Here is a 27,680-nt window from a genome sequence, read left to right as displayed (position 1 = left end):
TCCAGTGCTGGAGGTTTACATCCAAAACCAGAAAGAGCTGAGGTGCATCTGGAATGTGGGAAAATCTGCAGTATCACTCAGTCAATGACTCTCCCAGATGGCTGAATGTTTTGGACAAAGTCATGGATTCATTTCGGGTTGACACTTGATCAGGCCACTATCCCCCCCCCCCATTCCCCACCCCGCCACCATGTATCTACAGCCAGATCCCCTTAGGCCCTGCTGTCCTGCTTAATTCTCTCTTCATTACACATTCCAGCAGGCTGATGTCATCCCGAGACCTCACCGAGTGGTTCGTCAGAGCACCGAGGCCACTGGGCAGTTGTTCAGCCGCAGCAGAGGTGAACGACTGGTGCCAAGTTTAAGCTGAGAGCTGAATAAGGCATTTCAAAGGAGTGGATAATGTAATCCAGTAGAGTGTGTGGAGAATATAGCCCGAGGACAGTGGACACTGTAAATTCTGTGCGATGATGGTGTAGGGATCGATGGCTAGTAGGTCTGCTGACTGTAATTTTATTTTTTTAATTGATGATTGCTGACTGATTGAAAAATCAGTCGGCTGGGTGATAGAAAACTGTGACAAGCGACCAAAGATAAACAGATATTATTTACAAGAAAGAGAAAGGAAACAAGAAAACAGGAAAAAGGCAGTTTTACTTGAGGAATGACTGATTGAATAGGAAACCAATTTTCTGTCAAGTGATTGTTAAGGCTGTCAAGGCCATTCTGTCCAGATGTATTGTGGTAAAAGGCTAAAAAAGTAAAGGACACTTTGTAATGCAATTAATCAGGAAAGTTCATCTTTGAGTTCTCTGTTATAAGACTTTGGGGACCATGTTGTATCATTTTCACCTGCCTGTACACTGTCATCACAGCGCAGTGGGTGAGAGATGTTGCTGTATTCCAGTTAAAGTGCACGCTCCCTTGGGCTGATCAAAAACAGACCTAAAAGCTGCCACCGGGGCAGTCTGAATGGAAACGAGCATATTTTCCCCTAATCAAGCCCAGTTCTTTTTGACACTTGATCCGAGTGGCTGTCACCGCTCGGTGGCCCTGGCTCTTGATTATTGGCAAGCGTATTATGTCAACTCTGTAAATTCATGGCTTGCATGACCTGCACATGCACGCCACGTAACCGGACACTCTTCAAACAAGGCACCAGTGAAACAGAGGGCAGTGAAAGAGTAGACTCTGATTATTTCAGTCAGCACGTACCCTCCCCTGCACCAAGCATCATGAATCAACCAGTCATGACTCCGGGTCTGTGCGCCTCTCTGAATAGGTAACACAGGACCAAACAAACACAAAAACAGGCAGTAGTACAGATGGCCTTGTTCCCAGGGCTAGAAAGTGACACAAAGCGTACTCGTCCAGCATACAATGCCAAAAGGGACATTTGCAGACCCCTGAGTGTTTCTCAGGGTAAACCTCCCTGCCTTTGAACTTGTTTGCTTGAAATTCCACACAAGCCTGTAATGTTTAGCTGTGACTGCTGGCTTATTGAGAGTCCAGCGTTGTAACAGTGGCTCCTCTGTGCGCAGAGGCACGCAGGGGCCCCTAGATGAAGTCCACAACTGCACAGCTGGAATCCTTTAATGACAGCTGAATGGCCAGAGGCTGTCTACCTGAGAGAAGCTGCATAACAAAAAAACAGAGCTCAATTTCTTCTGTGTTTCGCAATCGACACTGATACATGGGTGTGGCTGGCATTGCCTGAAAGGCTTTAAGTTCTTACTGTACTGCTGGCAATGTGACATGTCCATTAAGTGAAAGGAATGACAACCAACAGGATACGTGTAACTAAGGGATATGCAAAAGAGTCTCAATGACTCGAATGCTACAGTCACTGTAGACTCAGCTCATGGAGTCTGAAGTGTGGTCACACCATAAATATAATGTAGGTTAATAGAGCAGGCTGCTGTAATCCTCGGGACATTATCAGCCAGTACAGTACATGTGACATTAACGCATTGCTCGGACCCACCTGGACAGCCTCTGGAAACTGCTAAATGCACACACCCCGGCACTGTTTGATCTTTGCAATCTTTTAAATGTCACAGAGCGTGCATGGATCGTCTCAGAGAAACGGAACCCCCAACGACTGCGGCGTCTGCACATACTGCTAAGGTATATCTGTGCAATGCAAGCCACACTGCAGGGACAGAAAGGACAGTCCCTAGCAACATAGAAGGATTTTTCACACGGAGTGATAGTTATTCCCCACCTTCGAAATCCAGCATCACGAAACAACACGGGAAAGATACTCCCAAGACTTAACCCTAATCTCCTCAAACAAGTTGAATCACTTCCCTTAAAGAGCGCAGTGAGAGAGAGGACTCGGGCTGCACGATTCTTACCCCCGTGTCTCGAAATGCGGGCTTGTCCACACGAAAGTATTTCCCTGCTGAAGGGGAAGACTACATCCACGTCCGGAAAAATTGGGGGAAAATGAATCCCAGATGAGTTTTAGACACAGCTCGCAGCGATCAGGAGGCTTCCTGCGGTCGCCATGGCGGACGACTGAGTGAGTGAGCCGGGGAGAGACGGGATTACATTGAACCGAGCGACGGATCCACTCCTGCTGAATTCACTCAGACAATGAAGGAGGTGCAGCAGCACCTCCACCTTCCGAACAGCAGCTGCACACCGAGGAGCAACAGCACCACCCAGCGGCAGCTGCTGTAAAACAAAACAAAACACTGCATTCAAACTTTAGAAGTTAAGATAAGACTTACATTTACCAAGAGAGTGCGAAAACATCCTTAAATGTATTATTTTCTTCACAGTCGGTGATACGGGTAACCCACTGGCGTTGTACCACTATAGCTATAGCTACACTATGGTTACAATATGGTTATAGTGGCGCTATAGTGTAACTATTGCTTAAGTAACAAAAGTTGTACTATAGTGACATTATAGATAGTTACATCATGTAGTTACATTATTTTTATATAAAATAGTTGCACTATAGTTACACTGCAGTGGTCCTATAGTTACAGTAGTTACACTATAGTGGCGCAAACCACTTTGGTAAACCAAGGTCACGTTTGTGGAAACGTTAGAGGACCAGCAGGGAAGCTTTAGGGAGCAATCCCGGAAGTTACCTCGAAGGTTACTGCTTAATGGGTATGTGCTGTATTATATTTCCACTTTAAAGTTGTTGTGATTTCAAACTCACTGTTTTCTTCCTTATGTGTGTTATACAGTTGTTTATGTATTTGCCTCAGGCACCAGGAAAATTGAAAGGGTAAACAATCACAAGAATTTAAAAAAGAAGAAGAAAAAAGCAGTACTAAGCAATGTCAGCATGTATTGAAACAGGTACTCTTTTGTTAAATAAAAAGTGGAAGTGGTAATGTCCTACCCTCTGTTTCCTCCCGGTTGTGTGTACTGTGTGTGGTCTGCTCACTTACTATCTTATTTTTGGAAATAGAGAGTCACTGATCTAAGGACAGAGGTTGGTCGTGCAACAGCATCCATGCAACAGCATCCTCTAGAGTTTGCCAGAGACTCTTAGCTCAAGGACATTTCTGTAAGGCAATGTTCTCTTTTATCAAACTACTGTATTCTGCATCACCTATGTAAAAACCAAAACCCTGCAGTTTACCTGAGGTCCAGATAAGTTTGCCATAAAGTGAAATGCAGACGAAATACAAAAGGCCATAATCATGGACACATGTTTGGAAAACCCCCCCATTAATCCTTCAGTGAATGCATAACAGTGTGTGTAAGGATGTAAACTGAAAATGAGTCAAAGGTGTAGTTGTGTCACCATCAAAAACAAAGAAAAAGATGCTAAGATATTAACTTGGCATCATGCTGATTTCCTTGTGTCCAAGTTCAGATTTTATTCAGTTTCTGTGATATCCAAGCAGAGATCTGCAATGCTAATGCATTTCTGAACTCTTCTACTACTTTGTTAAACTCATGGCATGTATTCAGAACAAATGTTATTTAAACCAGACAATATCAAAAAAGGCATTAGGCAGGTCTTTGGACAAACAGCCTCTGAGAGATGTCCAGTCCAGCGATCGCCAAGTGGTGTATTGCCTGGGATTGTTTAATTGTAGGGGTTTTTGCTTTAATACTGTGGTGTCTTTACACTGCAATACTGTAACATGCTTTAAAGTGTGAATCTGCACTATAAAATCAAATCTAATCATGAGAGCAACTGACAAAAAAACTGATGATCAAGCCCACAATTTTTCAGGCAGAACAAAAACATCAGTTTTTGTGTCATAGCAATATAAGTGATGCCAGGTCTCTCTTGGAAATGAGATTTTTAATCTCAATGAGATTTTTTTTACCTGGATAAATAAAGGAATAATAAGCAGTGGTCTCATCTTTGTCATCCCTATAAAAACTGCTTGGCCTAACTACTGTAGTAAATGCTAGTGCACCCAGTAGTATCACTGATAAATTACTTGGCCAGTGGTCCCTGAAAGTGTCCAGCGATGATACTAACAAGCCAACTACCACTGACTTTGTGACTCTAATAATGACGGACAAGTCAGATTAAGAGAAACCTCTGGTTTAATCAGTCGGTTTATGAACAGTCAATTGCTCACATTATGTAATCATTGCCAACTGTTCACTGCCTTGTATGCCCTCCTTCCCTCTCTTTTTATGCAGAGTGGCCTGGGGCTTTGGCTTGGGCCCGGGCCTCCACATCGCCCACGCCTCTGTGTATGCTATTGGGTCCAGGGACAGAGATAAAAGGCAAGGACTGCGGTGAACGACCAAAACAGTTTTTTCTTCTCCTTGCCTCTTTTTCATGTCTGCTGCTCGCCCACCTTCTCATTGGCAGGAAAGGAAGTCTCCTACGCTTTAGCGGTGTGGGACTGAAGATGGAGAAATTACACTTGGTGTCTTGGCAGCTTCAGAGGCTCTCTGGAGGCACCGTGTTGGAACTGAGGCAAAGATTAACATTTCGGCAAGAGCGTGAAAACAAGCGAGAAAGAATAAACAGACCAGAGACAATGCTGCTTTGGATTAGTTATGTAAGCAATCAAGATTTGGGGCCATGTTCTTAGTGATCTCTTATCCAGTTATGCAATAGCAAATGAAATCATTAAGTCAACTTATAGTCACTGCTGGGTGGGGAAACACTGCACACAAAAGTTTTACATAATATCTATTCATTATATGACAATTTTTCATTCAGCCGACTTTACATTTGACTGGTTTCCCGGAATGCTAATAAAAAAAAAACAAAACATATACTGGGAAAATGAAAACAAATATGTCACATCTAGGTTCAAATGGGGTCATGCACATATGTTGTTAGTAGCCCTTATATCAAGATCTTATGGATAAACTGGATCTACCAAATAAAAGTGATGTAACAATACGAGCCTCCCACCCACTGATAGACATAAATACCTGCATCATCCTCAACCAGCTGTACAAAAAATGTATGCATAAGCAGCTGCAGTAAAATAAATAATAAGTGCTTAATCAGAGCAGAAAAGTGCTATATAAGGATCACTTCATTACACATTTGCAGTTAGAAGAAGCCTGAACAAGGATGGCTTGTTTGGAAGCGTTGTCAGGAAAAACGTTCTTCTCTCTAAAAAGAAGTCTTCTGGAAAAATGTCCTTTGTACAGACAAGACCAAAGTGGAGATGTTTGGTCACGATGCACAGCATGATGTTTGCAAGAGAACAGAATGAAGGTGTTGCAGTGGCCCAGTTAAAGTCCAGACCTCAACCTGACCAAAATACCTTAAGAGAGCTGTGCATAAATGAATCCACTCAAGAGTGATCCAAAATACTTCCACAACAATGTGGAAAGCAATCACTTCAAGTTATTGCTGCAACGGTGGTTCTACAATCATGGAGTACTTAGTTTTTCAAAGAACTGTGTGTACGTTTTATCACAGGACTGTGTGTACATATATCATTAAGATTTGTAAAGACAAGTGAAGAGATCATTCACAACAGGATAGAATGCTGTACAAATTGGCACTCTGATAAGACACGGTGTGAATTTACCATGTAAGTCTTAAATTAGTATCAAGTTAAAGCTTGTAGATACAACTTAAACTTTTGTGTTTGCAGGTAAGTCCTTTAAACAAAAGAACTCATAATGGCCTTCAGGAGGCATAGACAGGTCCACTCCTCTCTAATTATAAATGGGGAATGGGTGGAATCTGTCTTCAATATCAGGTTTCTGGGCGCCCACATCTCCGCTGACATCAACTGGATCCACACCATTAATGCCCTGGTAAAGAAGGCCCAGCAGTGTTCTGAGGAAGAATAACCTTGAAGCTGCTGCTGGCCTTCTGCTGCTCCTCAGTGGAGAGCGTGCTCTCCTAGTGCCTGGGTGTTTAGTACACAGGGGCCACTACTAAGAACAGGAGGGTAATTTAACACTGCCCCAAAAATCATTGGCTGCTGTCTGCCACCTCTGGAGGACATCGTCAGATCCTCATTAGAGGGTGAGGTGCAGGACACCCTGAGGCACTGCCCCTCTAGTCAGTGCCTTAGGGCAATCAGGTCCTACACCTCCAGGCTCACAAAAAACTTCTTCCCCTGGGCCATTCCCACTGTCAACAAACACTGTGCCTCCACCCTCACCCCTGCCCCCTCATCTCACCAATCTGATCCATGGTCTGCGTAACTCCCATCACTCAGACCACTCACACACGCACTCTGTTCTGACCAACTCTTCTTCTTTGCAATACTTCAAAGCACTTTGAAAGCTGATCTCCAATGTGTGCCTTTTTCTTGTTTTGTATATATCTCTCTTGATTGCATATATTTCTCCTGTTTGGTACTTATTCCTGCTGTGTACTATTTATTCTTTATTCCAGCACAGTTTGTGTGGAGCCCCACAAAGAAAGTAAAGTATGGGGTACAGAGTGGAATAATTTCATAATTAAACAGGGTAGGCTGACATGATGTAACCCAGGGCTCTATTCAAAATCTAAAACATTTTCACACAATATCTTTCCCTGAAGATGTATTTTGGTCTGTGTGCAGCATACTCCTGTCACCATTTCCCACCGACTTTAAATACCAGGTCATTAGAGCTACACTTTCACATTTCTCCAACTGCCAGTGTTCCACACACACACACACACACACACACACACACACACACACACACACACACACACACACACACACACACACACACACACACACACACATTTCTGTGTCTAGAGTACTAACTACTGTTCAGCTGCTTAAAATAAACCTGCCTGTGCTGCTTGAAGCGTAGTAAATGTCCCAGTTGCTTTTATTTTATTTCATTTTTTGTTCTAAAAAAAGAGAAAAAATCCAAACAAACAATACTCTCTGTATCTGTGGATGCATATGTGACAGGGCTGTGCAGATTATATATGCAGCATGAAAATTACAACCACTTGATTCATGTAATTACAGCAGGAATCTTTGTAAATCAGCAACTTGTATGCTTTTTTTTTTTATCTAGAGTGCACATTTGCCTCCTGCAGCTCTCGTAAGGCATCATCGCTGTTTGGATGATATTTGAAATTGAGTGAATCCCTCATGAAATGTGTGTTTCAACAGCTGTGGTTGTTACTCTTTTAGGATTTTCCATGCTTTGTGAATTATATTCAAAGAAAAAGCAGTTATACCCTTTTGATCTCAATCAGAATCTGAATATTAAGATATTTTGGTGTTAAAAATCACATTTATATTAAGACATTTTAGATCTTTTCTGTACTGAAGAGACACATGGAGTTGTTACAGTTGATAAAGCAGAGGGAGGGAAATCTGTTTTGTTCAGAGAGTGACTATCCAAGACTTCCTCCTCTACACACAGCTCCTACTGTGTTCTCCACCTCTAGAAGAGAGGGAAACCAGCAGGAGGGAGCCTCTTCACATGCTCTATTTAAAGAAGAAACAAAAAGGGAAAAGACAGGTAACAGACAGATTTTTTTTAAAAATATGCTTCTCCTACTGCCGTGAATGTGCAAAAGCATCAGGATTAAACAGATGTTATTACTGTTACACTTCTACTTGAGTGAATTAAGATATAAATGATCCCCTCCACTGAAACACACAGGAGAGAGTCTGTCCCCGACATTAACCACAGGCCCATAAATTTGTTTTTGTCCAATTTACATACTATATTTGGCTGTGCTTATGCTGAGTGTGTGTTGATGCAAACTAGAAATACTCAAAATCCTTCAGCTGTTGTATAAATCAATGTGATTGATATTTAAATTTACTGAATATTGGAAAATTTCAGGAAAAAAGCAGAAAGTGTGCACGCGCAAATTACTTACATTTTTAACATTACCCACATCTTATTTGGTGGTAGTGAAACATTCACACACTTCCTAGCACTTAGTGTTCTTAATAGACTAATCTCTTGTGGTCATTACTCTTCTGAAGATGAAAAAGCACAATTAAGGACATTGGGAGTCATTCATAATGGCAGAAAATGTATGCTTAACAGACATACACAAAAACACGTGGAGCTCAAATAGAAGACCCCCCTTTGTTAAGACCACAATCTGTATTCTTTTCTGTTATTTACGTCTATAGAGAATCCCCTATGAGCATGCATATGGCGACAGAAAGGGGAGAAAAAACTCTTTGAAAAAGAGCTCCCGGCGAATAAAGCTTAGGAAGGACAGCCATCTGCTGTGACTGTTTGCTCTGTGGGAGAGTGACGAGAAAAAAACACAAACATATAGAATTAGATTAGAGTTAGATAAGATAATCATCCAGGGTAATTCCTCTACCTGCCAACTAGACTTCACTCAGAGGTGTCCCTGATCATTGGTCTACAAATCCTCACCATCTCCTGGTTCATGACCACAATATCTTATAATGCCTGGTTTCTCTCCTACTACCCAGTCAGGGCCTTTCTGTTGCAATAGTTGCACTGGGTAATTTGTGATTAGTTCCAAAGCTTTTGCAGACATCCCATCAGTCAGAAATGTATTTATCTGCATGAGAACAACATGAAAAATGCATCCAGTCTTAAACTTCCTCCTAGCTGTTTGGGATTAGTTTGACCTAGTAAGTATGAAAATGAAAAATCTGCGTAGACTCCAGCTTGTCGGCCGGGTGAACCACAGGTGCACCTGACTGAAGCATAGTCCTCATTTACAAACCCTAGCATTACGGCTAACAGGTGGATTTTTCCATTGCAGTGCGGCTAGCTAACAATGAAAAACCACTTAGTGCTAAAGAGAGCGTGAAAGTGGACAGTATGTCCTGTTTTTTATTTATTTTTTTAACCATAAAACTCACTGCTACAGCCATAGGCAGTACAAAAGTGACTCCCCTAGACTGCTTTTCAGTTTTAGTTTGCTTGTTTTACAGAGTTATCAGTTCTGTCACTTGTTAGCTAACATAAACTCATGAAGTCTGTTAGCTGCAACCAACCAACCACGTGACGTCACGTTCTATACTGGCACAAGGTGGTGCTAAACACACTCTAAAAAGTTTAAACACTTATTTCTTAAACCCAGCTTCACAGTCGTGTTAAATCCATTACAGTTTTTTTAGAGGGATCCACAGTGTAGATTTGCCGTTATATGTACATGTGTTGTTTCATGTGCTGTTGTGATTTGATTAATATTATGGATTTTTATGTTTCTCCTTGCCTTTTTTTCTTTTACTACTTTACTTTTACTTTTAGAATTCTTGATGCAAAATGTTTTAACCTGTTTTTCCCATATGTCCGTTTTAAAATGAGCTACATAAATACACTTGATTTGATTAATGGCTGATATTTAAAAGCCAGAATATGAACACATGTGCTCAGCACAGAAATGTTTCATTGTTTGAACAGATCATCCCCCACACACTCTCCTCTGTTGCAGCGGCAAATTAGACTGTGAAATTGACGGCTCATGTGTTGCCATCTGGTTGCCATGACACCTAGTTATTAGGCCCTCTGACAGTCCCAGCTCAGCCTATTTGTTCCTTCTTCCCCCTCCTGCACATCAACACTGTTTCCAGTATAAAAAGGCATGAAACACAGAGTGTAGGTTGATAACAGCTTCAGTGCTGGTGACTTCCAGCTGAGGCAGCAAGCAAGCAGCGTATAATCTTTCAGCATGTTCAGTCATGAGCAGATCCAGTGGTCTAAAATCCTAGAAAAACAAATAAACAAACAAACAAAAACAAAAAAAAACCAGGCAGGCACGAGATGATACCTTAAACAGGACAGCACAGCATGCAGATCCACATCATGACAGAGCAATTCCCCTAAAGGCACTTTCACATCAGAGCCAATTGATCTAAACAATTGTTCTGTGCAGCAGAAGCATAAAAGCCTAATTTCCACACATTACAACCCCGGTCTGGACCACATTGAGACTTTAATGCTCCACCGATCAATGAGAGGATTAAAGCAATTTAAAGGCTCCTTTGTGTGGTGTGTGCATTGGAATCTCCTTCATCCTCAAAACCTCTGGGCTGGCAGACAGGGTGTTCCTTCTGCTCCTGAACTTAGCGTGGCCTGGAGTCAAAGAGGCTGAAGCAGCACCACGTGGCCTTTTTTTGCCATGTACTGCTGCTGTATCCCACACAGATATCCTGCTGCACCCTTGCGGGAGGTGGGGATGGCGTTGGTGGTGGAGTGACTCATTCAGCCCCCTCTTCTTCCTCTTGACATTTGACATACTGATGTAGAGGATCTCAGCTGGAACAAACACAGCGTGCTGTGTCACAGCTGCGATGTCTGTGCCTCTGAGCCCCTGGCTTACAGAGCTGAGAGCAGGTAACGATGAGTCAGCGCCTATTTAATTCATACACCTACACTGGGAAACTCGGGAGGGGGGTTGTTTTCAAGCTGATTTTATTTATATTTTCCACATCGTTTCCCGCTGAGAATTCAGCGTCCCACGACGCTGCCGCAAATTCCTTGAAAGTTATTCTAGCTCCAGCTCTGCAAGGAGTTGAGGGAAAGGGCAAAGGGAGTGCACAAAGATAATTTAAAAAACACAACACAGTTCATGAGGCAACACTGCACCACAGCTATTAGGCTGATACATGCGAGCCATTAGGTGATCCATTCTCATTAAAACTCTTTCACTGAACAATAAGGATATTGTACCTCATTTAACTAAATGTTTCCACAAACACAAAGGCTGCTGCTGAACAGGGATACTGCTTCCTAATGAACCCCACTGAGACCTATCATCTTCAGGTCCTTCAGCCCTCTGCCCACCGTCTCATCAGGGCGGATAAAGCACCTCAGAGATTGAGACTGTCCTTACATCAGGTGCCTGAAGGTGGATGCTGACAAGCGTCTCAGAGGACATGCTGACTCTCACTTCTCCAGCTCTATTAACTAGTGTTTCCCCCCACTGCCACTTCTACTCTGCATCAGTGATTTAGAACAATCTCAAAGACCCACTGAGGCAAACTAAGGGGGGAAAAAAAAGGAGTCAGCATTAAAAAAAAATCAATCTCCTCAAACCATATAACTTCAGATACAGCTTTTGGTGCATTGCCTTTGACACGAGGGATTACCTCATGTGTATCTGAACTCTTGGCAACTGAAATCTTAGTTACTCAAAGAACACTTGAACAAGTACCATTTGGTTTTAAGTTAATGCTTTATTGTGGCTGTAGATGTGGATGTGAACCTAAATGACTCTCAAGACAAAAATGACTGTCAAGTACTGGATGTACAGGAAAACCAGGCCTCTCACACAGTGTCAGCTGGGAGCCGGCAGAGGATCCAGCCTGCCCATGAACCTAAAAGAGGTTAAAAAAATGGCTGGATTAAATGTTAATATTTTGTAATAATTCATGATAAATTATAGTCTATTTCTTCCTCTCTCGGTGCCAATGCAATGCAGAGGGAAGTCATTCTTTTTTAATTTTTTGGGGATTGAGGCGTTTTGACTCACTGTTGCTACAAAAAAAACTATTATCTGGAGAAAAAGAAATCCAATTAAGAACATGAACAAAGTAGTAGCACTCAGTTGTGTTCCACACAGATGCTGAAGAGTGCGTATGGCACAAAATTAAATAACAGAAAGATCAGTGCCTTCACAAACAGTAAGAACATGTACTGGCATATTCAGACCAGCCTGGACTGTAAAAAAACCCCCACCCTGACTGTCCCAGTGAATCCAGAAACCACACACATTGCATGAGTTCGATTCAAAATCACAGCAAATGATTTTGGATCCTTTTTGCAATCTGGTAAGAACAATGTGCTGCTGGACTAACGAGACGACGCTTTGCAATTATCTTTGAGTCCTGCAGGTGGGAGTCAACAGTTTCTCCTCCTGACAAGACTGGAGTAGAGATCCAACGAAACCCCGAACACAGATATTTTAATGCACCCAAACTCCACATATAAGAACACTGAATTGTTTGGATCTCTTACAGGTTGTTTTGGGTCATTTCACTTACCTTTGCTTTGGTGGTTTTTTATGTGGCTGTTTTTAAGGCGGTTTTTGTTTCCACAGATCAGCCTGAGCAACTCTACACCTCTCAATATGACTCAAAATGAGTCAAAATAAAGCTTTATCTACTCCTTATTGTATTAGTACAGAATAATGTGATTTTGGATATAGTCATCACCCCTGTCCCTTTGCTTTTAACCTTTATTAGGCCAGATAGCGTTGACAAGAAAGAAATGAAAGAGTGCAGGGGAATGACACGCAAGCCACGGCCAGACTCAGGCCCCAGCATTAGCCTTTGGCATATGGACTGCCTGCTTAACCAGATGACCTACAGTGACACACCAATCAACCAGTCAGCTTCTTAATCTGCTTCCCTACACATTCAAAGCTACGATTGGTCAAATTACCAGGGAGTCAGGCTGTATACGTGTAAAACATAGACAATAAATAAAATAATGAATATGAATTAAAAACAGTACAAAACTTTCAACAGGAAGACGCAGCTTTCAGACTTGAGGAAGTCTGAAAGCCTGATTGGACACAGGCAAAGCAAATGCAAGTTAATCTTCAGCAATAGTTTTCTCAGTACTGTGCTCGACTAACACTGGTGAAGGAAAAATAGTAGTGCATGTGACAAATTTTCATCATGCCAGGCAAAGTTTTAAAACTGATGATGATATAAACAAATAAACAATGACACTGTATATCCAAATTGGATATCATATATACAATTAGAATAGTTGTCTCACAGCTGAACAGAAAACTACAAATTGTTGATTTGTAAAAAAAAGAAGAAGAAGAGATTAAAATATAAGCCACATTTTTCCTCCCATTCAGTTAATTTCACTGAAGCTCGCCAGTCGCACTGATAGTGTTGAACGCACTTTTATTGTTTAGGTGTCAAATGTAACAGTGTCACCATTCAGAGAGGGATAAAGAGTAAATGGCCACATAAAAAAATATAAAATCAACAATGAAAATGGTCACACGGGGAAAGTCTGCTTCCCGTGGCAACATAGATGTACAGTTGAGACAGTGTCCAGATCCAGACATGTATGTGTTTGATTTGCACGTTTTTTTTTCTCCACAGCCTACAGTAATCTCAGACAATAAGAGTCCTTTTTTTTGTTCACTAGCCATGCATACAGTTGACAGTTCCACATGTGTTGAGTCAGTGTCTTCATAGGAGCTGGCACTTTTTCCATACAAAATATTTACACTACCATTTATTATTCTTATTATCGCCGCCGCCTCCGTCGGTGCTATTTGTTACTATGAATTTGAATACTCTGAGCACATGAAGGATGGCATCAGGATGTCGAAACTGTGGAGCGCCACATTTCATATTGATACCAGAGGACGAAAAGAAAAAAAAAGTATGACAAATGTTGGCATCTTCACTTTAAATGTCACCCATTCCTGAAAAGAGTTTGGAGAGACGGTCTGCGGAGATATTCAAACACTGAAATCGCTCTTTGTCCCGTCAGGATGAAGCGGTTACTTATATTACTACTCAGCAATCTGCTGTCAGAGTCTCCCGGAGAGGAAAACAAAACATCACACGATATGTGAAAGACTCCGCTATGCTTACTATCATATCTCAAAGTGAGAAAATAGGAAAGAGATGATTGCACCGTTGTTTTTTTGTTTTTGTTTTTTTAAAGAAAGACACCGACTTATCCTTTTTCTCTCCATTCCTTTTTTTTTTTTTTTGAACAACAGAAAAAATAAAACTAAGAACATTGAGGCGCTTTCAGGGAACCTCTTTGGTTCAGCCCTGTGATGAGTAGAAAAAAAACCCTCCGCCAACCTCTGCTCGAATTAAACTGGGAGCAACATTGTACATAATGGAAATCAAATGCTTCTTCAGAAATCTGTCATGTGTGTTCAGCAGCTACTTGCAACAGAGTCATGGTAACAGGAAATGCGTCTCAGTGGTGTGTCTGAAAACTGCAATAACAACAGTTATTTCTAGCAGATTGTTTAGGAAGCTGTAATGAATAAAGATCCCGATCTGTTATTCTTTGCTGACAATATTTGCTTCCTCATAACGGAATAACTTAAACAACAAACAAACAAACAAAAAAGTGTAAAATAAGGCGAGGGCATGTTCTGTTTGTCATTTGTCAATTACCTTTGCGGCAAATTCCTGGCAATTTTCATTCAAAATGTACGCATTACTCACGTGTTATTATTCTTATTAATCGTGTCACTGCAAATGTTATGCTCCACTCACTTGGTATCCATTGCGCTCAACTGTGATTTTCATCTTCAGTTTAATCGGCATGTGCATGTGTGTGTCTAAGTGTGTATCTGTCCACTGCAAGTCAAACAAGTTCCCTCTAAGTGGACTTTTTGCCTGGTCTGTTCCTGGTACCCCCCCCCCCCCCCCCCCCTCCCCAGGGCTATTGTATATTGCAAGAGGAGCAGCAGGGGTCGTCCTTGTCTGGCTGAGCGGCGTAGTCCATCTGCCGAACGATCTCGGCGAACAGTTCGTCTACCATAGTTTTGCTCTTAGCCGAGGTTTCCATGAACGGGCAGCCCCACTCCTCGGCTAGAGCCTGACCTTCGCTGGATGATACCTCCCTCTCGCTTTCCAAGTCCACCTTGTTCCCCACCAAGATAACGGGAACCTTTTCGTACCTGAAAGCACACACAGACCGACGTCAGTTTGTCAGACACACAGAAAAAGCAACTGCTGCATGTGTGGCAAATCAGAGCTTTTTATTTTATTATGTTTTTCCCATAAAAGTGAAAAGAAAGGCAATTCCCCTTTCAGAACTTGGTTTTAGCAAATTCTAAATAAGAAAAAAAAAGCGCACAGTGACTAAAACCTTCATCTGTTGCACTTACAAAAATCATAATTATTTAAAGGAGATCTGACACATTTATTTCAAGCTCCATATTTTTATTCTACTAAAGTAGGTTTGCATAATGGAATTTAGGATCATCTTTATTTATCTGATAGTGGGCATTAGTGCAGCCCCTCAGTTCATCGTGTATCTAGAACAAACTGTTCCAAACACTTTTTCCTTACAGTTGACCTCTCCTGATTGGCTGTCCCATGCAAACAGAAGGTTTGAAGAACAGGTGGGTGGGGCTGAGATGGCCAGTCACAACATACAGAGCAAAGAATAGAAAAAACCCCACCTCTACTATCTCTAACCGAGCATCTGAAGCCAAAGCTCTTGGCTCACATTGATTTCCAGGGCAGACACCGATATCATTATTTGAATCTTTGGCCTTGTTTAATAAGTGCATCCACTATTTTAACAGTACAAGTATGATAGACAATAAGAAAAAAAAGTATAATAGCCTCTTAAAAAGAGGCTGGAAGCAATAGGCAATAGGTAAGAAAGCATCTTTACTGGGTTACTGAATTATCATTGGGCAAATGTGAAAATGCTAACCACTGAGTCAGCACCTCTAGCAAAATGATGATTATCACCACTATCAACAGAAGATTCAACCTAAAAATCAATCTAAAAAGCCTATGTGGACTTTACATCATGGCCACTGTTTGAGCTTGCTGAACTCACGTGAACTAACATGCACGCATGGCTGGAGTGATTGAAACCTAAGAGAAAAGGTTATTTTTTCCATAACAACGACAGCCTCTATTCAGTTTCTCCAGTTTATTATACTGGAAGTTGGTGGTTTCACCCAAAAAGCTGTTACTGTTATCAGCAGCATAATTCTTTCTTAATATACCAGTTTTGCATTTGCTACATTATCCACTCACGTGACCATTAAATTAACATCAATTCTCAGCCTCTGTTTAATCCCTTTTTGACATCTTTCCATCTTTTATCTTTTCCAATCTCTCTAACAAAACAAGCCTGGATCTTTGACAAAAAGGATCTCGGTGGTTATTTTTGAAAAGCTCAGCTGGGTGAAAGAGGTGGGCTCGTTCTGACTGAAAGGTCGCAAGAAGGATAAAGATGAAAGTGTTTCCACTTTAGCATACGAGTGGACTCTGAGTGTGGGAGGAAGCTTTTTTCAGATCAAGAACCAGAGCGTCACCTGCTTCATCTACCGTAAACACTAAGTGTAAAGCCTGACCCAGTACAGCAGAGGAAACGGGTACTATAGCTGTCACCCCTGAGGGCAGGAAGTGGCCATAATCCTTTGAGCTCTGAACTCCTTGGCACGTAGCTAAAGCACAAAATGTCACTGTGGAACTGGACTACTTTGAGGACAGCCAGAGGATGCGGTCGGTTAAAATAAATAGGCTGCTCTATAATTACTTAAAAAGAAGCAGCTGAGATGCATTTCCACCAATATGATCACTACATCAGTTTTGATATTGGGGAACATGGCGGGCTTCTGAGGCACTTTGTACACATCAGAGGAGATAACAAAGCTCAAAAACATCAGAGAGATAGCAGATCATGCGTGTTCGCATCCTTTAAACAACAGGTTGCTATTTCTTTCATGCTTATCAGTATGCAAAACGACCGAGGGGGCGCTTTCCATCTGTCGGACCTGTCGTTTGAACCAAGTTTAAACGTCTGTGTTCACTTCACACTTCACAGCACAGTCAAATTTAACCCGAGCACCTGTCAGCACCATTAGGATTTTCAAATTCTGCACTCGCTCTGTGAATTATAGATGCCTTTAAGTTATTCACCAAAATTAATATCATCCTCATCCTTGTTTGTTATAATAAACTGGTAAAGAAGGAACTGGCTACTGTTGAAAAGACGGGGAGTCTGGAGACTACTGTGAAGCCTTTCCAGGCTGAGCAGCCAGAGCGTTTCTCAGAGGTAAGGGGGGCTGCAGGTTTCAGCGTTAAATAAGCTTAAACTAGCCGACTTTGATCTACCCATGAATACATTATCCAGCGAACTTTAATCTCAACTATCCCGTTCTGTTCCCAGGATGAGCCGAGAGGAGCTACCTGAATTTAAGAGACAATCTCTGAGGTCGGTCGGTCGGTGTGTGACCAAAAGTGTTGAGCTAGGCAGGCAAACTGAATGAGAAACAACATGTTATGCTTCTCAACTTTAACATTCAGCATGTCGTGCCTAAGTTCTCATTCGCTGCATTCCTGGTGTCAGTAAAAACAGCAAGGCTGTGATTTTTCTGAAAACTTCTTTGGATCTAGTTGGTGGTAGGTTATATTTAGCCTTGAACCTTAAATTCCCTTTCCCACCTTCACTGAAAACCCCCCAAACACTAAGCATAGCTGTGGGTGGGCAGATTGAAAGGCAAAATCTTTACTTTTACAGCTGCATCCATTTAAAAGGGCCTCTGTGTTTAGTTGGGCTAATGATGCCATTTTGGTAGGTCCTCCATTCAGCTGTTGTTTGTCTCCCACTCTAAATCACTCAAAGAGGTATGTATCTTGTACCATCAGATGCTGTTTCACACAAGCTCTCGCTTTTCTGCTCTAAACTGTTTGCACAAACCCAGCAAATATGACAGAAACACTGAGGTTATTCCACAGTACAAAACTGGTTTCAGTTCAGTTCAGGAGAGCAAAACCTACGCAATAGAAAACCTTATGTTGATGTTGTTTCCATGGACAACAGTGGTACGGTTAAAGTAGAAGCGAAAAAAGTCATATTATCGCAACAAAGAAGGCACGTTTTTCTGTTATTTCACATGTGTTGGTTTTTAGAATTTTATCGAACAGATTTTCAACTCACCAGTTATTAGTCAACTCACATCAATCCTCAAATTTAAATAGTAACGTGTTCCTTTAATTTTTTTGAAGCAGTGGAATGAAGTGAAACAATGAAGAAGTGAAGCTACATGTACACGGACCCTGGCATGGACCTTACTCTTCAGCTTACTCCACACATTTTAAGTCAGAAATGTTCACGTTGGTCTTCTTAAGGTAGTTCTTCACCAGGAGCTACATATGTTGGGTTATTGTTGTGTTGGAAGACAAAGCGATGACCCGGACCCAATTTTGCTGCTGACTAGTTGGAGTTTTCTTCCACCCTGACGAGATTCCCAGTTCCAGCTGAACTAAAGCATTCCCACACCATAATACTTATGTGTTTCACAGTAGGGATGGTGTACTCTGGGTTGTATGCCTCTGCCTTCTTTCTCCAAACATAAGCAGAGTCTCTGTGGCCAAAGAGCTCAAAGTGTCTCCTCTGCACGAGTGGACTTTCTCTTGCTCTGCAACTTCAAAGTCCCTTCAAAGTTCGAGTGATTGTATGTAAGACAGATCTCGACTTGGCTAAGATTCACTCTTGGCTGTTCTGGGGTCTCTCACTAGTTTTCTTTCCAGCTTCTTTGAAATCTTTAACTTCTACCTCTTGCCATGCTTTTTCCTTGCTGTGTGACTGTCTTTGAATTTCCTGATGATACTTCTCACTCCAGTGAAAACTTTTGTGCACCCATCTCCTCCTTTGTGTGTCCAAACTGATTCCTTTTGTTTTTGGCATGCTGCTTTCTCAGGTGACAGCTAAACTCTTGCTGAGGTTTTTATACTGTTTGTAAATTAGAAGAGAAACCTCAGTTTTAGCTTGATTTAACAAGATTTGTGCGTTACAAAGATAAAGCACATTGCACAACAGTGGCTTGTGCAATGGCTCTTTTTCACAGTGCAATAATATCAACCCTGGTAATCCCTATTTTGCTAAACTGACGATCACTTGCTATGTTAAAAAAGTGCTAAAGTGTAAAACATCTAGTAAAAAAAACAAACAAAAAAACCCCTAACTTCATTATTTTTGTTGTCCCAAACAGCAGAAGTATCTTAAAATCACATTGAACTGTGTGTGAGTGTGCCACATGCTTTTTTTGGTCAGCTGTTTGCAACTTATGCAGCTCGTTTGGGCCTCATCATTACAGGAACACAGCACAAAGGCATCTGGACCCAAAGAAGAAAGGGTCTATATATAGTCATAATAACAGAGAAGAAAAGCGGCAGTCCAAGGAGGTGTGAGACAGAGGCTGCCATGGATACTAAGGCTCACAGAGACTCGGCGTTAAGGTTGTCGGCCAACCACTGGTGGCTGATACAAGAAAGTAAGGCTCGACTGTTGCAGAAAACACGGGCCAAACGAATTACTGAGCGGGATTCGTTTTTGCTGTGACACAAACAGCACAAACAACATGTCGCTCTTTAGCCTTCGGCTTGTGAGCCTGATGCCAGAGGCAGTGGAACACTCAGACTGCAAACATCAATTCAAGCTTGCTCAGACACAGCTTATCAATAATGCATGATGCAGATCAACTCACACAGGCCTTGCTGACAGACGGTAGAAACCGGCTGCCCAAGAGCCACTGGTTATGACTCGGGGCAGCAGCAGGCAGGAAAGGCTGTGTGCTGGGCACCCCTTCCCTGCGAATAGCATTTTTGTAGAGGGTCTTCAGTTTAGCCAGGGGAGAGAATTGAGCTGAGTCAGAAGGCAGCACAAAGCTCCTCTTTTTGCCACATTAGGGCACCGAAAGATTTAATCAGGAATGGCTTCTTTGACCCACGGCAAGAATGCAAAGATTTTCCCTTTAAAACAAGCAATAATATATGACAAGTAAAACACTTTAATTCTGTTTGGGATGGTTATGAGAATTCATTATTTGCTTCCCAAAGCCTTCAAAAATCGACCCCGTTTACTGATGATAAACACACTGGCCAAGAAGTGCCAAAATGGACAAGATAAATGAGTACTGAACTTGACAGACTGTACAGATTTCCTTGGATCTGATTTATCACAGCAATACTCTGGCACACTAGCAGGTCTCTGTGGGTGATTATGCTGTCTGACACAAATTACTCCTCTTATGAAGTACACGGCCAAACATCTAAAATGCAAGTACCATTTTAGTAGAAATTTGTCCGGGTTGAACAGTCGGTCAGTAATACGCTTTGAATAATTCATTGAAAAGTTCTAACCGGAAAATACGGCCCTTATCCTTTCATATCTGTAAAGGACGATATTTCCCTTTTATCATACTGTCAGTATCAACCTCATGATTGAAAAAAAGTTGAAACAGTTAGTCAGAAATCTCACTGGACCACCAGAAAAAAATTCAGTTTGACGGCATACTTCACAATAAAAGAACAATTAGGATGCATAAAGGAGATTATTAGTTTCCAACTTCAGCTCTTAAGGGATTTTTATGGAGATTTGTTACAATAATCGCAGTAAAACTTGGTAAATAACCAAAAAAATCACTGAAACTCTTGCTAAGGTACAATGTAACAAAAGATCGGAGAATGAACACACGTCAGGAGTTCTGCAACAGCTGAACAGTGTAATTAATTACCAGAATACCATCTAAACAGAGTGTGCAATATAATAGCTTTTATGTTTCCTGGCTCAGTTTTGCGCTGCTGACTCCCAAGCTGTTTACTTGTCCTGCTCCCTTAACAAGCCACAAACCTGGAATAATCTGAAAAAAGCAGTGTACATCAGAAATGACTGATCACTACTTTGGATCATATTTAATACTTTTTTGTTCTTTGTTTCTCTGTTCTGCTAACATGCACTTCTCATGCACTTCCCCGGGCTCTGAGGCTTAGACACAATGGTGCTTTAAATTAATTGCTCAGCTGGCATTCCACCTTAACTCACAGTGGCAGTGGTAAGATGCAAAGGTTTGTCACATTTCTTAATTTAGCAAGTAGGCCTGCCTGACAATTAGTCCGCTAAACATTAATTGAAATAGAGGGTCTGATTTCGTGGACACTTGAGGTTTGTTGCAGGAAAAAAAAACTTACATAAAGTCTCACACTCTACAACAGGGTTGTCAAACATAAGGCTTGGGGACCAGAATCAGCCCGGTAAAGCCTCCAATCCAGGTCATTAGACAAGAAGTGAAGGAGGACATAGATTTTGGAATTTAAAGTGTATTTTAATGATTTTACAGCCTATCCTATTGATAAAGAGCTCCCCCATCACCATTAATACTACACCAAAGGAATTAAGTAACAGATAAACAGTTAAACAACAAAAAAGTTCTTCTTTTTCCACTATGGTCTGTAGAAATAGTTTGTTTTTGTTTGTTTGTTACAATGCTTCCACAGTTAAAAAAAGCAGCTTTTTGTGAATTAACAAAACCTTTCTACTTTATAATTATGGACAGTCTGGGCAATGATCTACTAGAACTTTTATATAGCTTTCATTTATTTATGGCAATTTAAGTCACGCTGACCGATTTCTTTCATTTTCCTCCACAGCATTTCTTTCACGTAGAAAAACTGAGACACAGTTCTGAAATGGCACTTCTTACACTTACACTGATAAAGGGGAGTTTCACTGGTCTGGCCCACTTAAGATCACAGTGGGCTCTATGTGGGCATCAATATAAAATGAAATCCAGAAAAGTGGGATTGTTTTGAGAAAATAAAAGATAAACACAAATCAGGTTACATACAAATGATCCAGTTGGGCATTCACTGACCGCAAACATAGCTTATTTAAAATATGTAAAACCAGTGTTAAAAACTTTATAATTAGCATGTTATGGTCTTGTTAACAAGCTAGGTCCCTTCACTGTTATGCATGTAAAATATATATATATATATATATTAAGAGCATATTATTATTACATTTTTGCATTTCTCTGAACAATCACACAGTATTAAGAAAGTTATTGCATGCAAATTTGTGTTGATTTAAAAAAAATTTCGGTTTACTTTACTTTACTATTTACTTTTACATCTGTAACCAAATATTGCAGTACTGTATCTCAAAGACTGAAAATTGTCTATATTTTGATGTATGAGTTATGCATGGGCTAATGAGTTTTTCCCCCCCCTAAAGGATCTGTATTTTTGGTGCAGTGATAGTTTGACTCGACTCCTGATGGAACAGTGGATGTTTAGTGACATATGGCTTACAATGTAACAACTAATGACAGCGGACTATCTGTGTGGGATATCTAATCTATTGGCAACACTACCACACTATCTATCCATACATCCATTTTCTCAACTGCTTATCCAGTTCAGGTTCGTGGGGGTGCTGGAGCCTACTGCAGCTGTCCTTGGGCAAGAGATGGAGTACACCTTGGATAGATTATCAATCCATCACAGACCTAACGCACAGAGACAGACAATCATTCGTGCTTACATCTACACCTATGGTACAGCTAATTTGGAATCACAAATGAATCTAAAATGCACTTCTTTGGACTGTGGAGGAAAGCTGGCATACCCGGAGAGAACCTGCACAGACGCAGAGGGAACATGGAAACTCCACAACAGAAAGGAGCTCAGCCAGCCAGGAGATTTAACCCGGAACCGTCACGCTGCGATACAACAGAATAAATGACTGCATACTGGTAGCGCTGCAAAAACTTTACTTGCTTTATGAGGTGAGTTAATGTCTCACCAGCTGAACTAGTCTGATCCTTTTTGAAGTTGTGACTTTTAAAACAGATGAGAAACAACTTGCTGGTGTTTCAAAATTTCTCAGGGAGGTGAAGTACTCATAACACTTTTTTTTTATAGCCAAGCCATTGTGAAGTAATCAGTATTGACCTTTAGCTTTATTCATTTCCCCAGTTTTCACAATAGACAAAAACCACATCACATGGACCTTGTCCTTGGGAGCTGGCTTGCTCGATTTACATTCTCGCAGGAACCTCCGTCAGGTGACATCGAGAAAAATTCAGAACTGCAGTACTTGAAAACTTAAAAAATGTAAAAAATGAATAAATGTGCAGAGGGCCCAGCAACAGCAACAACCACTGCAGTGCCAACAGCAGGGTTTATTATGCTATCCTGTTTCACCACTTTCTTCCTCACTACCCTCACACGGTACTTGTATTTCTACTCTCTGAAGTCACCAATCACAACACATCCCTGGTATATAGCTAACTGCAGCTGAAGTGTGGAGCGACGAGGTCCCCAGTGAGCACAGGCAGGCCAGGGTGTAATCATGTCCACCCAGGGCCCCTGTGCTAACGCCTGCCTGTGCTGCTATCAGCGGGCACTGATAGAAGCTGACAGGGTTCAGAGTGAGAGCGACACTCAGCAGCGCCTCTGACCTGAGCGACGGGCGATACGGTCGTGACCGGTCATCAGTGTTTTGTTAGTGAGGAGCGACAGAGAGGGAAAACAAAAACAACGCCAATGCTGTTCACACAGTTGCTGACAGGATTTGCCTGAGAAACCTGTGAGTGCTTCACTCGGGTGTTTTAAAAGGATAATCACACCCTTTTCCTCTCTAATGTTACCAGTAAGTTACCTCATCAATCTACATGATAATAGTCATGTCTTTACTTTGTTTTTCCTACTGCCAGTAGTCATTTACAGCATTTCCCACAATGCCTTTCGACAGAACATGCCCGAACGTGTTGCATTTTAGCTGTGGGTCTTAGGTGAACAAAAGCATGTCTCCTTGCAGTCAGGAAAGCAAACGAGCAATTCAAAAATGTCTTAATGATGAAATGTCTTTATGAGCATAAACTGTAACTTCTTCATTGCCTTCTGTGACACGTTCCTCACCATGCAAATGATGAAATTCAGTGCAAATTAGTGAAGCATTCAGAGTCCTCAGTGTTCCCTGTAAAAAAGTATTGAAAGGCCCAGAATACACTGCTAATTTTGGGTATCATATCAGACAGTCTTATCCAGTTACATATGATAGTGTGACAGTTTCTGTTTACATTTGCAGTTACCCAATGGGACACATAAGGCTTAACAAACGCAATGAATGCATTTACTTTTAGAATAGAAAACTCCATTAGTTACATAATGTACATTTGCAGTCCTCTTTACATTCTCTGGTAGAGCTTTAGCGTGTTACTCATGATGCTACTGCCACTTGTACGTCCCCAGAACAACGTGAAGCCATTGGTTATTCCACAGTGTTTTCTCCTCACATACACTGCTGTGTATGTATTTTGCCAACAGTGAAGTTGCAGCGTGTCCTCTGATGGACAAACTATGCAACAGGCACAGGATGCACTGAATTTGGATTTCTTACCTGTGTGCAATCTGGTCACCAGTCTTTGTACTGATGTAGCAGCACAGAATGAGCGCTGTTTAATATTTACAAGATATTCCAACACTTTTCAGGAACAAAGAAGTCACCTTATGCAGCTGCAGTCATTAGAAGCTGTTATTAATCCTGCCGGAATGGGTGAGGAGCAGGGAGCACAGTAAAAGCAAGCCTTTCGGGGTCTTAAATGAAATGTTTCTCGTTGCAAGGTTAGTAGCAAACAAGGTCGATTTCTGCTGATGTTAGAAAAAGTCTGAATAACCGAAGGAAATGTGCGCGCTGCCATTCAGAGCCAACTTTCTGAAAGCAGGAGTGCATACAAAATGTAGGTCACAGCTTAATAATCGCATTGAATATGACATTTTTAAAGAAAAAAAAAAAGCACAATCCTAAGTTTTAGATGTCTAACTCCCCATGAAGCCCAGCACCAAATTAACTGCTGTGTGGGAGTAGTGTTGTGGAGCGCGATCTTTCTGCTACGGAAAATAAATTCTGCTGTCATATCAGACAACGGCACCAGACTCAGTGTTAGGTGTGAAAACACAAAAGCCTGGCTGCATCTGCCCCGTGAGCGCACGCGCACACCATTTACATACAGGACGACACACGCTCGCGCAGCAGACTCAACATACCTCTACTCGTACTCAACTCGCATGGGAGAAACATGTTGACCTCATTCTTTCATCGGGAGCCACATAATAATAGGATTGTTTAGAAGGTGCATTTGACAAAAAAAGGGTCTAAATCCAATTAAGTGACAAAAACTAAAGACAACCTATAAAAATAAACATCCACAGCATGATTATATTTCATTTTGAGGTGGAAGAGTGGAAGAACTGTGACAAGGGAGGGACAAAAACCTTATCCAACTACAGCATGTAGTAAATAACAAGATTATTAAATGGTATTAACTATAAGTTGATTTCAGTAGGGTTCTTCTTATTCTCTCCGGAGCCTATTTGACTCTCTGAACTAACTGTAACAAATCCATTGACACCTACAGTGACTGATGAACCCACACAGTCGCAGCCCAGCGCACAGTGCCTGCACACTGGAACGCCGAAGCGGAGCTAACAAATACAGGACATTAACCAATCTGATCTGGATGAGTTTTATAATCTCATGCTATGTCAGCAGGTGAGCATAGAGCATACAGTACAGTGTATCTGCACAGTACATTGGCCTAGAGCAAAGGAACACCAATAACATGACAGCTCCACGCAGCCTCAGCTAACCTCTCCCATGTATCAATCAGCAGCTCACTGTGGTGACCTCATATCTGGATCATCTGTGCAGCAGCTCTGAGACATCAGGCTTTCCATTGTGCTGCTCTTCCTAAACAGCTTGTGCAGCTTCTTAATTAAAAACACGGTGACTCCTCTGCAGATCTGTGCTTTCAACAGTCCCGCAGCTTTTTTTGTTTTTTTCAGCCACTCTTTCTTGAAAGCTCTCTGCAGAGCCTCTCTTGCACTGAATCCTGGGTATTCCCGGTTGGGTGTCTCGCAAAGGTTGCAGCATCCAGTGGACACCGAGCGGCACTAGACAGCAGCTTGGCAGATCACTGACACTATTTTGTTTTGCTCTGACAGGAAGACAGACGTGTCTTCGCAGAGCTGAGGGGTAGGAAGGATCAGCACTGTTGTCCTGTTAGTAAACACTTAAGTGAGACATTAGAACGTCTGCAGGAACTTAATATGCTGGGTCAGAGGCATGGGGGCAAGAAATAGGGGTGAGACCTGGAATACCATAATAGGCATGGAGTGTTGCTGCCTTAAAGATGCATAACATCTCCAAGCAGGCCGAGATCTATCCTGAAACTACAGGGCCCATGAGTCCAGCATATATTTGTGAAAAACAACCCCCAACAGCCACACTTAATTATGGAAATTACTCTTTTTTTCCCCAGCACATGATTTCACCAACCTTTTCACTCTTATGATCTGATCCCTCATCGGCTTTATGTCCTGGAAGCTTTGCTGGTTGACAAGGCTGTAGACCAATATGAATCCTTGACCGTTTTTGATGTACAGGTCGCGCATTGAGGCGAACTGTTCGGTCCCAGCGGTGTCAAGGATCTCCAGCACCGAGGGCGAGGAGTCCACCTCGATCTCCTTGCGGTAAAAATCCTCTATGGTGGGGTCGTACTTTTCAATGAACGTCCCGGTCACAAACTGCACAGTGAGGGCGGATTTCCCGACCCCACCGCTGCCCAGGACCACCACTTTATACTCGCGCATCGTGGGATTTAAATCAAGTCGTAAGGTATCAATCTCCGCGCGTCATTGAAATCAACGCAAAATGCTCCAGTGCGAATCACGCTCACCATTCGTGTCCCATTCTGAACGGGCTGTCAATAACACAGTCTTGTTCGCTGCTGCTCAGCTATGGCAGAGCACAAAGACTCGGCACCTCAAGATGGATTTCATTGTAGATATTCCCCCCATGCAGGCCAGACACTGACAGTTATACGAGCATCCGAGGACTGAAAGTGTCCGAAAAATGCGCAAAGGGAGAAAAAGAAGCTCGCCCGATGATGTTGAACGTGCGGGTGTTCATCTGCTTAGCTCACCCCTCTCTGTACTTCATAAAAAAACAAACTTGCTCCATCGAGGACGCTGGGAAAACGCTGGCTTAGCCTCGGAATGAACTGCAGGCACGATTTTTTAAGCTGTAGACCGCCTTAGAGAAACTCTCCCAAATTAAAGTGCCCTGACTTTCAGTTAAAGAACTTGCGTCTCTTTGTTTCTGTTTCACCATCTCTGACATGTCTCCGCTTCTCCCCCGCTCTCCAGTGCGATTCCAGCTGCCATACTCTCGGGTGGAGACCCGCGGCCGCTGCGTTACCAGCCGGTCCCCACTCGGCTCCCGTACCGAGGCACCAAAAAAAAAAGAAAAGAAGAAAAAAGGAAAAGCCTGTGGATCCTCCTTCGTCAGATGGATACGCGAACAGCCCAATGGGCGCTTCCGCTTTCTGTACACCTCACATGTGCCTGAATGGCAGCCTCACGGAGGCAGCCAGTGAGATTCGTCGCTGACATTTCCGTTCATGTGTTAAAATTCCCATCATTCGGTTGCCCCAGTGACATCCAAAGAGAGCTCATCCAATCACGGAGGCGGCTCGGGGATGTGTATCCAAGAGGAGGTGAAACGCACCGGATGCTGTTGCTATGGTAACGCTGCATTAAAAAAAAATAAAAAAATTTAGCTGCGATCCGACTCGAGAGTGAAAAGTCACTCACCTTGTAAAAAAAAAAAAAATAAACCTTTATTATTCTTTGATAATGAGCAATACAGGCTATGTAACACACTCCAATTGAAACCGCCAGGTAAGTCTTTTTAATTGACTACTTTAGCTTTCACTAATAGTGATAAATACAATTTCACAGGACAGCTGTTTGAACAAATTGTAACACAAA

At 42.0% G+C, this 27,680-nt stretch overlaps 2 protein-coding genes across 2 annotated transcripts in view; both read right to left on the bottom strand.

Annotated features, from left to right (window-relative positions):
• LOC146616174 (FERM, ARHGEF and pleckstrin domain-containing protein 1) overlaps nucleotides 1–2,390 on the bottom strand; it is a 58,666-nt gene extending 56,276 nt beyond the window's left edge. Inside the window, exon 1 of the mRNA XM_085373978.1 lies at nucleotides 2,358–2,390. The gene's annotated coding sequence lies outside the window, so the exon portion shown is untranslated. The remainder of the gene's footprint in view (nucleotides 1–2,357) is intronic.
• Nucleotides 2,391–14,757: 12,367 nt separating this feature from the next.
• rap2aa (RAP2A, member of RAS oncogene family a) lies at nucleotides 14,758–27,406 on the bottom strand. The gene is made up of 2 exons (XM_085374786.1): nucleotides 26,188–27,406; nucleotides 14,758–14,995 (listed from the first exon to the last, which is right to left on the bottom strand). Exons 1-2 carry the CDS (start codon nucleotides 26,499–26,501, stop codon nucleotides 14,758–14,760), a joined length of 552 nt encoding a protein of 183 aa, XP_085230912.1. The 5' UTR covers nucleotides 26,502–27,406.
• Nucleotides 27,407–27,680: the final 274 nt, after the last annotated feature.

The sequence above is a fragment of the Diplotaxodon limnothrissa genome, linkage group LG16 (genome assembly GCF_057381915.1).
Source record: "Diplotaxodon limnothrissa isolate DT_005_m linkage group LG16, D_limnothrissa_male_GT1.1, whole genome shotgun sequence".
NCBI classification, from domain to species: Eukaryota; Metazoa; Chordata; class Actinopteri; order Cichliformes; family Cichlidae; genus Diplotaxodon; species Diplotaxodon limnothrissa.
Note: the sequence above shows the minus strand (reverse complement) of the source record. Positions and strands in the feature narration are given on the sequence as shown.

What these genes read in the sequence shown, in the direction of transcription:
- rap2aa (XM_085374786.1), bottom strand. Translation starts at nt 26,501, where the DNA reads ATGCGCGAGTATAAAGTGGTGGTCCTGGGCAGCGGTGGGGTCGGGAAA. An exon ending in CAGATCATAAGAGTGAAAAG is followed by an intron (nt 14,996 to 26,187) that starts GTTGGTGAAATC and finishes GTGTGCTTTCAG; the next exon opens with GTACGAAAAGGTTCCCGTTA.